General features: G+C 33.8%; 1 protein-coding gene across 2 annotated transcripts in view; it reads right to left on the bottom strand.

The window, feature by feature from the left end:
* Window positions 1-2,088: 2,088 nt before the first annotated feature.
* SNTG1 (syntrophin gamma 1) overlaps window positions 2,089-11,321 on the bottom strand; it is a 319,485-nt gene continuing 310,252 nt past the window's right edge. For both annotated transcript variants that reach the window (XM_077762285.1, XM_077762287.1), the window contains one exon: window positions 2,089-2,495. In XM_077762285.1, the coding sequence (XP_077618411.1) occupies window positions 2,337-2,495 (159 nt within the window). In that variant the 3' untranslated portion in view covers window positions 2,089-2,336. The remainder of the gene's footprint in view (window positions 2,496-11,321) is intronic.

The following is an 11,321-nucleotide window of genomic DNA, read 5'->3' as shown; positions in this document are numbered from 1 at the left end:
AGATTTTTATTTTATAACAAAAAGGTTTTTTTAACTAAATTTTTTTTTTGTATATTTAAAATGGAGCTTTTAAAAATCTGACATTACTTTTTAAAAATGATTACATTGCACTTAAGTAAGGTTTTAAAACTACTCCCCCCCCACCCCTTTTGGGTAAGTGAGCCCATTTCATACTCCCTGTAGACCAGGTGATCTCACTGTGAACATATAGATGTTGCCCCAACGTGGGGTGCTCTAAGGTCCAGCTCCAATTCACAGCAGAGACTCCATAATGAACTAGCTGGTACTGCTTCCCACCCTAAGGTAAATGCCTCCATCTGCTAGTCCTCTAGAGGCTCAATAGGGGCTTACTGGAACCTGATTTTGATGAGCTTCTACTTTATAATGACTGTTCCATTTGTTCAATATATAGTGAGCAATAATTTCACAGTGTTCTCCTAATTATGAATATATATTAATTTTATGGTCAAAATAAATTATATTAAAACCATGTAGTGTCCAATTTGCCATAATTCTTTCAATAAAGTGTTCTAGATGCAACTTAACTCTTGCCAATTACAATGAGGAGCCTTCACTTTTTCAATTTAATGTGCTTGAGAATTAACCAGACACAAAGTGAATTAATAATTTAGGATGATTATGAAATAACTTAATAAATTTTTAAGTATAGGGATCTTGTGTCCTTTTTGAAAATAATTTTATTCTTTCTTTAGTAAATTTTTTGTCCTATTTATAAAAAGAAAATCAGAGGCGCCTGGGTGGCTTAGTCAGTTGGGCAACCGACTTTGGCTCAGGTGATGAGTTCCTGGTTCATGGGTTCAAGCCCTGCATCAGGCTCTGGGTTGACAACTCAGAACCTGGAGCCTGCTTCTGATTCTGTGTCTTCCTCTCTCTTTTCCCTCCTTCCACCTCATGCTCTGTCTCTCTCAAAAATAAACATTTAAAAATATTGAAAATTTTAAAAAGAAAATCAAACCACCTTATTACGTATTTCATCATCTTCACGAGGAAATATCCAATGTTTGATTTATTTGGAAACACATATGTTAATAAAAATGTAATCTTTTTCTTTTTTTAATAGGCAGTTGGTTGTTTAAAAGCAGATCTCAGTACAGCTGTAGTAAAGGAGAAAGTTTTCCACCTTAACAAATGGCATGTAATGCCTGGGATTTGTCATGTACACATACGTCTGATGTTTTCAAATTTCCATCCCCTTTATATTCACTAACACAAGATACCTAAAATAACCCACATAGTTTGGCATTATATAATCATTTTTATGACATGGTAAGTTAGAAATTTAAAACTTTATTTTCATATCTCACCTTATTTTCTCATAAAATATTACTAAAATGGGAAAGTGTCATTTACCTAAAATAAGTAAAACTTTGAGACTATACCCTATGGTCATTTTAGTCCATGAATAACTATTATAATTAGGATTACAAAGAATTGTTCCACATAGCACATATGTTGATATTACTTTCTCTACAAAAGTTCTTGGGGTCACTGAAAATTTATGAAACTTTAATTTGATAAAAATCCCATTATGTAAGTATAAATCTCCTTAAATGAAGGAAATGACAAAGGGTTCATGAATATTTTCTTCATTCAGAATTAAATTAACATATTTTGGCATATTTGGATGACACTAGCAGCGATCACACATTGGTGTCAATGATTTATCGAAAAATGGTACATTTTACATTGTGACTATCATAGAATCAATTTATTCTTTTGAAATTCTTAAGTATATTTGACAATAAGATAAGCAAAATTGGAGTGCCAGTGTCATATCGCGGAATGAGAACACACAGAAAAAGCTACATCAGCAAATTAAAGTGCTTTCTTCTTTGATGAAATTTTTGCATGCTTTTTTCCTTGCTGTCGTATGGTCTTTTCGCCTCCTTTATTTTACTTATAATTTAATGATAGGGCATTAGTTCATGATCTGGCCCAACATGTATCTGTCATACAAAATAATCTAAAATACAGAAATAACTATTTAAGTGGTATTTTTATTTCTAGGTAGCTTACAATTTTTATATTATTTACATACTTTGAATCATTCTTTTTTTTTTTCTTCACTTTTGAGAAAATACTGGTAGAAATAAACTGAGTGAGAACGAGCCATTATGTTCTTTAAGATTATTCACAAATGCTTCCAAAACAGAAATGCTTTTGAGATCCCTTATGATCTTCTTGTTTTCTGCTGAAATTTCAAATTGAATTCACTGCTGACTTGGTGATACCTTTGCTTCTCCAGGGTCTACAATGATGACTGCGTTTATTCTGTTTATAGAGTCACGGTAAGCGGCGAAACAAAGTTCAGTGTGTCAAGTTGTGTACTTGGCTTTGCTTGTAGTAGCAGAGCTGGGAGCAGCGGAAGCAGTAGCCTGATTGCCTAAAAAGAGAGGGTCCAAACAAGCTACTTTGGCAGCAAAGAAGGAATGAATGCAGTGAAGAACAGCAAATAGATTTGAAAATTCCAGCTCCTGAAAAGGAAGGAGAAGAGCTTCAGATAAAATAAGAATCAGTTTCTTTTAAAAGTTGATAATAACTAGATAACTTGATAATAGTCATTTTTTCAAGCTCAGTAAACTCAATTAGAATCAATTATATCACATATATATAAATATATATATATATATTTATATATATATGCAGGCCTTTGTGTTCAATATATAAATTTCACGTGTATCGAAAATTTACTTCAAACCGTGGCAGTCTAAGACTAGAAATACCGAGCATTCTTATTATCTTAGAAAGTCACCTCACCTCAGTATTGATAAATGCTGCATGGAATTATATTTGGTCAGAATAAGATTTTATTCTCAGTTAAGTACAAGGGAAACATGGGAGTAACTTAAAAAGTATTTTCAATCACTTTATACACATTTCAAATGATAAATTTGGATTAAAATATTTTAAAAATATTCTTCATTATTCTATAGTATAAGTTACAATTTGTCATAAAACAGTTAATATGAAATGCTGAAAGCAAGGGTATATTAATATTTATTGCACTAGGAGCCAAATGGCTCAGTTCCAAAATATAATACATGATTAATTTTAAATGTAATTAATTTTAACTGTTGTATTTGATTGTTTAAATTTGTTGTATCTGCTTGTTTAAAATAATCAAACATGTTATTAATTGTTTGAATTAAAAAAAATGTTTCCCATTTGGATCCTTAAGGAAATTTGTATCCCACATGGCATAAACAAAACAAAACAAAAAAATAACAAAAAACCACACACAGAAAAGAGAGTTTTTTTGTTGTTTGTTTGTTTTTGCAAGCACAAATGGTGTCAGACTGGCTGTAAAATCATGAGGTGATGTTCAGGATAGATTTTAAAAGCTGACATCAAAAATATTTTTTATGGAAAACCATCCCGTAAAAATGTCTTACTTCCAAGAGAATGGAGAGAAGACAAATACATACATGTGCTTAATGGAATCTGTATGATAAACTCATCATAAAGAGGATTAGCTAGAGGGTAATAAACCATATGGAATTGCTGACAAAGTTGTTGCTGTATCATTACATGTTTGTAATAAAGGATTCGGAATTACAATAGATATGCACATTAATAGTGTTTGCAATTTGTAGTATGTGACAATGAAAAACAATACAAAGTATCTATTCAATGGGGACATATTATAATATCTGCCATGCACCAGGAAACTATGTAAGTACAATAATTCACCTGAGGAATATTTTCTCAGGTCATGCAGTAAGACACACTCAAGCACAACTATTAATTCATAGTTCTGTACAGTATAGATAAAATTGTTTTTTCTGTTATTTTATCACTGTATCATTGGCTTCTTTTATGTGTGTGTGCATATAAATTTTAGTTTACTTGCTATTTTCTATATATTTAGTTATCTTATTATTCTGGAGAATATAATTAACAATTTAATCTGGTTCAAATCAATACGAATTTAATTCAACAGTCTTTAAAAATTTGTTCCAATTTACCTCAGTTCCCTTCTCCTTTTATGCTGTTGTCTTATGAATTACATCTTTATAAATTATAAGCCCAATGATAGTTTTATCATTTTTATTTTATGCAGTTGTCTTTTAAATCAGTAAGAAGAATAGAAAAATTACAAACAAAAATGTATGTATACAGTCAATTACATTTGATTATGGAATTAGCGTTAAAAGTATGCTTAATTTGGGGGCATCTGTGTGGCACACTTGGTTAAGTCCAATGTCGGCTCCGGTCATGATCTTACAATTTGTGAGCTGAGCCCCATGTCAGGCTCTGTGCTGACAGCTCAAAGCCTGGAGCCTGATTCAGGTTCTGCGTCTTTTTTTCTCTCTGCCCCTCCCCCAACTCGCACTCTGTCTCTCTCTCTCTTTCTCAAAAATAAATAAACATTTTTTTAAAAAAGTATGCTGAATTTCTTCATGTGTATGCAAGGTACTATTCTCCTATTTTGCTCTGAAGGAGTCCAGGGTTTCCTGTAGTGCAAATCTCCTAGCGACAAACTCCGTGGTTGCTCAATCTAGTAGAGATTTAATTTCTTCAATTTTGAAAGGAAATTTATTTAGCTAGATGGAAGAACTCTTGTTTGCTAATTCCTGATCCAGAACTTAAATATGTCACTCCATAGCCATGTGGCCTGTATGCTTATTGTTAGAAATCATGTTACCCTTATCGTTGATCCTATGGATTGCTGGAGCCATTCTCTTGCCACTTCCAAGGTCTCTATTTGGGGTTTTGAAGGTTCAATCATGATGTTTGTTTCTCTTTAGTTTTCATTCTTAGAGTTCATGAAACTTCTGGGTTTGAGCAGTTCATGTTTTTCATCAAATTTGAAAAGTTTTCAGTTGTCTTATTTCTTCAAATCATTCTTCCCTTTTCTTTTCTCTGCTTTCCTTGGATTCCCACTATGCATATGATTGATGCTGACATACATGTAAATTTCTGAGAATGTTCATTTTTACTCAGTTCTTCATTTTCTGTTCTTTAGACTGGATAATTTCAGTTGACCTAGTGAAACTGAGATGTACGGAACTCTTCAGGATCTCTCAAGTTTTGTTCAAAACATCAAATCATCCTGTTTAATTACTCCACAGAAATTTTTATTTCAGTTATTTCACTTTTATACTATAAAAATTGATTTCATTCTCTTTATTATTTCTATCTCTTTTTTGACATTCTATTTAGCATGGCTTCCTTTAACCCTTTGTACATATATATGCGGCAGACAGCTCAAAGTTTTGCCTATTAAGTCCAACAGGTGGATCTCCTGAGGGAAAGTTCCTACTGAAAATTCATTTTCTGATATAAGGGTCACCATTTCCTGATTCTTTAAATGTCTCATAACTTTTGTTTAAAACTAGATGTTTCAAATAATATAATTTGGAAATAAGATTTCATCCCTCCTTAGGATCTGCTATTTGATACAGTTTGCTACTGTTCTTTCTTCCTTCCTCATTGTGTGTGTGGGTGTGTGTGTGTGTGTGTGACCCTCCTGCAGTAATTTGTACCTCTATAAAGCGTATATTTCCCCATCAACGCTGCCAGTAAAGTCTCCTAGTGGTCACCACTCTTTCCCTGGTTTGACTCAACCAGAGCTGATACTGGTTCATACACACAGCCCTGCATATCCATATCCAAGCATGTCAGTCTAGGTTCTCAGGAAAAATGTGGAGTTTTCCAAAGCCAAGATTCCTCAGATCTTAGTTTTAAGGTCTCCTTAGCTTTTTGTTTGCCACTACTAATATCACTAACTCAGGTAGCTATAATGGGCTGCTAATCGTCTCCAATAAATATCTTGGGGTTGGATTTCCCCAGTGAACCAGGTTTGAGACATCTCAAGTAATGAAAAGTACTGCACATGTGCTTTTCCATGGAGCTTCAGAAACATCAAATAATTACACTTTTCTGGGGACAGGGTTTTCTGCGGAGCTCTAAGCCCAGCCTATACCCTTCCGTGGCTCTGGGCTGCTGTTTTTCACAGCAATCATGTTTTCTAGGCTGCTTGTTTTATGTTTTTTGTCTGTAATAAATACTTTACAGTTATTGCAAACATTTGTTTAATTTCAAAGTCTGAAAAAGTGAATTCTGATCATTTTGACTGGTTTTTAAAACATTTCTTTCCCAGAGAAGCACCATTTTAGAATACCTTATTGTGACATTCTGGAAGATCAATCCACATTCACATTTGATTTTACAAGATGCCTTAAGGTACAGTGATTTGTAAAATTTATGTGGTTTGGGTTATTGACTTATTATTTATCTTGGTCTCTTGACTTCTATTAAAAGGCTTGGTGAATAAAAATAAAAACTAATTTAATTCCCAATCTATACTAATATGCTTACTTTCAAAGTCTTAAGTACTCTTAAGATCTTGATGTAATATAATCTGGTTTAATAATATCTTGTGTCATTCCTTTAAGTGAATTAAAAAAGTAAGACACTGATATATATAATACCACATTTATATCATTTCTCTAATATTAAGTTATTTAATAAATGATAATATGTCAGCCAATGTCTTAATACCTGGGACCATAAATTTGAAAATGACATGACTGATGCCTTTAAGAAACTCAAATGGGACAATTTAAACATTTGATCCTAATGCAAATGTAAAAAGCTATGAATAAAATATGTATATATTATGAACAATTCTACAGTACCTGTTTTCAAAATCAAATAATTAAATTTTCAACTCAAAATATTTTTTCATTTTCAAATGATTTCATGATTACTGTAATTTTTAAGCATTATTTATTTACTATGAAAGATAATATAGTACCTGATTGTTATACTCTAAGTTACTCCTTGAAAAATGCTTTCAAGTATATCATTATTTTTAATATTTTTTCAAAATGTTTTCACTTGAATGATTAAAATAAAAATGTAATTATATTTCTTCTATAGGTAAATAGTGACTTTTACTAATTGAGTCACTAATTAAGTGAAAAAATTAAAAAAAATCCCACCATGGACATATTCCCCTTGACAGTTACTTAGTTTAGAGGCAGGTAATATATTTGTTTTACCCTAAAGATATCAATTTAAATTTACAGTTTACCAAGTTAAAAATGTTTTGGACTCCTAACACATGAGAAAATAAAATTCAATATCCCTAAAAAAGATAATAGAAGACTTGAAAAATAAATTATATAGAAAGAAAAAATTTCTCAGTTAGAAATAAAAATGGTTCCACATCCTCAGCAATTCCAAGTTTAGAAGCCTATGCTGCCGAGATATCTCCTTCACCACAAATTTCTTTTCCTAATTCAGTCAATAGTTGTAAATAGCACTTCAGATAAAGCAATGGGTATATAAATTATATACACACACACATAACTGACTTCCATGTTTTCTCCCTGATTTACTTCCTGAGGTTTCCGTTTCTTTTACAGTTGGAAGCACTACTAACATGGATTGATGCAGGACCCGCACTCTCAGGAAGGTATCCTTGCCCCATCCTCATTCTTTTCTCCATAGTCATTTCCTGTCAATAATTTGTAGTGAAAGGAAAAGGATCTTGGAATTTTATAGAACCTTTGGTTCCAGATGCCAAAAAAAGTTTGAAATTGTGCCAAGCAGGATAGAAAGATTACCCTTCATTTCCAATGCAGAGGCAGACTCTTCATGCCAAATACCTACTCTGGCTTCCCTCACCTATGAGATCTCAATGCTAAAAATGAATTTGTTCAAATGGTCCGTCATTCTCTAAAAGGCAAACCAACACATCATGTATTCTTTAATAAGAATCTTTGACAGCCGCTTACTGAGCCTACAAAATGTTCCATCTCTTGTTATAGATTCAGTCTGTACCAACAAACCACCGAACATTTTGTCCTTTAGAGCACTTTTAAGGCAGACACTTTTATCCACAATTTATAATGACAAAAGGAAGATTTATAGAGATTAGCTAGAAAGTGGTATTACTGGAAGTCAATTCTCGATGTCTACTTGAGTCTTCCTGAAAGATGTATTTGTGAAAAGGCATCTCATGGTAGCATAGAGCCTCTGAGACTGTGGAGATTATGGGTAGGAAATGGTTTTTGGGAATGACCAAATCAATGTAAAAATGTTTCTATACCCTGCACTGTTCCACTAAATAAAAAAAGCAATTACTTTTTCCGTCACTTATTGTACTGTGCACAAAAGCACTACCTTGGCTTCCAGACCTCAAATTTAGTAATTTAGGATTAATATACTATATACACTAGCTTAGGAAATATTTTAAGTGTTCCCTTGGAAGGGAATTGTTATGAATTTCAATGAATAAAGCATCTTTGATGTTTTTCAAAGACAACCTATTTTGAAGTCAGAGGATTGTCTGGCAATATCACATCAAAATATAATTTTAAAATACATACACATAAATATAAAAACAAAATATTAGAAGTAGTGAGGAAAAAACATATAGCTGGAAAATTTAGTGAGAACAACTATGAGAATGTTAGTAATCCTTGATATACTAGTGTCTATATTAACATCATATATAAGCCACTTTTTAAAAAAGTTCCCAGTAGCAATAATGATTTTTTGGTAAACTGACAAATAGCTACAATATTGCTCATGACTTCAACTGGGAACCATTCCCCGTTTCTCCTAGGAAAGTTCTGAGGAGTTTAATGAGGCTTTGGAAAGCAGATGGCAAATTTATTAAGCTTTCTGTGTAATGAAGTGAGAATTTATGAGTTTCTGCTTTCAGAGAAAAATGTATAATGGGCTTTTGTATTATGACATTGATCTCATATAACGATAAACAACAATAATAACAAAAACAAACAAACATAAAACAAAGTTAGTTCCCCCAACTCCCAGGTAAATCCACATGACTTTTTTTCCAGTACTTTTGAGACCTTTTCACAACCAGAAAGTTTATTAGAACTTTTTATCTTGTAACACATATGGCAAACTCAAGCAGTCATCTCCCCCAAACAAATCATATTACTTGTTAAATAAGCTATCGTTATAATGCCTTCACCTTGTAACCGGGAATTTACATATGTATTATCAAATTAAAGCATGTTGTATCAACAATTATCTCCTTATTATTACATATTGCAAGTTATGAGTCTACTGTCTAAACTATTTTATCACTCTTTAAGTCATTTTCAAAATAAAAGAAATGCTGTAACAGCTTCCATATTTATTCATCTTTTATGACCCATATTTTAAGGTCTGGGTCACCTTCTTCTTTTATTACTTTGTACAAGTTTATTGTGGTATCTTTGACATATAAAGTTGTATGCATTTAAGGTTATGATTTAACGCTTTGATATTTTATGCCATCCTTATCAAAACCCTAGTGAAATTATGCATATATATAGACAAAGTAATTATAAAATGTCTATGGAGACAGGACCTCTGCTTCCTCAGAACCGGCTGTGGGGGGCTACAGGAGGAGGTGGGGCCTCAGCAACAGAGACAGGAACCGGGTCTCCTCAGGACCCGCTGTGGAGGATTCCAGAGGACTTAGTGCCATGTCCACTCAGACAAAAACCCGGCCTCTTCAGGACCCGCGCGAGACGAGCAGAATGCAGAATTTGCCTGAAGGTTTCAGATGAAGCCCCAGAGTTCAAGGAAGACTCAAAGTGTGCCCTCTTCCTTGACCAGTGTGCCCAGCTGTCTGAATGCTTCCTTTGGGGTACCTTCGTTTCCAAAAGTCTATATTCCTCAATTCCCAATCCCTGGGCTGAGGTATTAACAGCCTTCGTTGAATGAATTTCCATGAACATTGTTTTTGATGATCATTGTGTGGAGGTATCTTATTAAAACTGTGAGAAGGCTGTACCCCATGACATAGGACACAACAGAACCTATCATGTGAACACAAGTGAAGGACATGGTGGGGATTTGCCACACAGGGCTACCTCAAGAAACAAGCCAAAGTACACATGGTGGAGGGTCCCAAATACCACTACGAGTAGGAAAATAAAATAACCAAGGTGTCAACAAGAAAGACCAAGAAACACCATTCAAAGAAAACTTTGTGAATGGACAGGCCCTGGACAGACAAAGAGCCCTCTTTGGTACGGCAGCACTCGCAGGTGCAGAGTGCATAACAAACTTTTAAAACTAACAAGTGATAGAAAGCTAACCAAAATGATGAAACAGAAGAACTCTCCTCCAAAGAAATTCCAGGAAGAAATGACAACTAAAGAACTACTCAAAACAGATATAAGCAAAATAAGTGAACAAGAATATTGGACAATTGTCATAAAATTAATCGCTGGGCTTGAAAAAGGCATGGAAGACATCAGAGAAACTGTTGCTACAAAGACTACAGAGCTTAATAATAGTTGTGATGAATTAAAAAATACTATAATTTAGATGCAAAATAAATGAAGGCATCCAATGCACAGATTGAAGAGGCAGAAAGGAGAATAAGTGATTTAGAAGACACATTACAGAAAAAGAGGAAGCTGAGAAAAAGAGAGATAAACTGACCCAGGAACATGAAAGGAGAGTTCGAGAGCTCAGCAATAAAATCGAATTGAATAATATCCGTATCATAGGAATTCCAGAAGAGGAAGAGACAGGGAAAGGCGCTGGAGGAGTCCTTGAACAAATTATAGCAGAGAACTTCCCCAGCCTGGGGAAGGAAACAGACATTGAAATTCAAAAGGCACAGAGAACACCCCTCAATTGTAACTTGAATCAATCTTCTGCAAGACATATCATAGTGAAACTGGCAAAATATAAGGACAAAGAGAGAATTTTGAAAGCAGCTAGTGAGAAAACTGCCCCAGCATACAAAGGGAAACCTATCAGAGTGGTGACAGACCTATCTACTGAAATGTGGCAGGCCAGAAAGGAATGGCAGGAGATCTACAAAGTGATGAGCAGAAAAAAATATGCAGCCAAGAATTCTCTATCCAGCAAAGCTGTCATTCGGAATAGAAGGAAGGATAAAAGTCTTTCCAAATAAACAAAAATTGAAAGAATGTGTCTCCACTAAACCACCCCTACAAGAAATCCTGGGGGGAACTCTCTGAGGAAAAAGATACCAGAGACAGCACCACAAGCATGAATCCCACAAAGGACACAATGAATCTAAAGCCATGTTTTTCAATAATAACACTGAATTTAAATGCATTAAATGTCCCAATCAAAAGACATAGGGTAGCAGAATGGATAAAAATCAAAATCCATCTATTTGCTGTCTACAAGAAATTCATTTTAGACTGGAGGACACCTTCAGATTGAAAGTAAGGGGATGGATACATATCTATCATGCTACTGGAAGTCAAAAGAAAGCTGGAGTAGCTATACTTAGACAAACTGGACTTTAAAGTAAAGACAGTAACAAGGGATGAAGAAGGGCATTA

The sequence above is a fragment of the Crocuta crocuta genome, unplaced genomic scaffold (genome assembly GCF_008692635.1).
Source record: "Crocuta crocuta isolate KB4526 unplaced genomic scaffold, BGI_CrCroc_1.0 scaffold402, whole genome shotgun sequence".
Lineage (NCBI taxonomy): Eukaryota > Metazoa > Chordata > Mammalia > Carnivora > Hyaenidae > Crocuta > Crocuta crocuta.
Note: the sequence above shows the minus strand (reverse complement) of the source record. Positions and strands in the feature narration are given on the sequence as shown.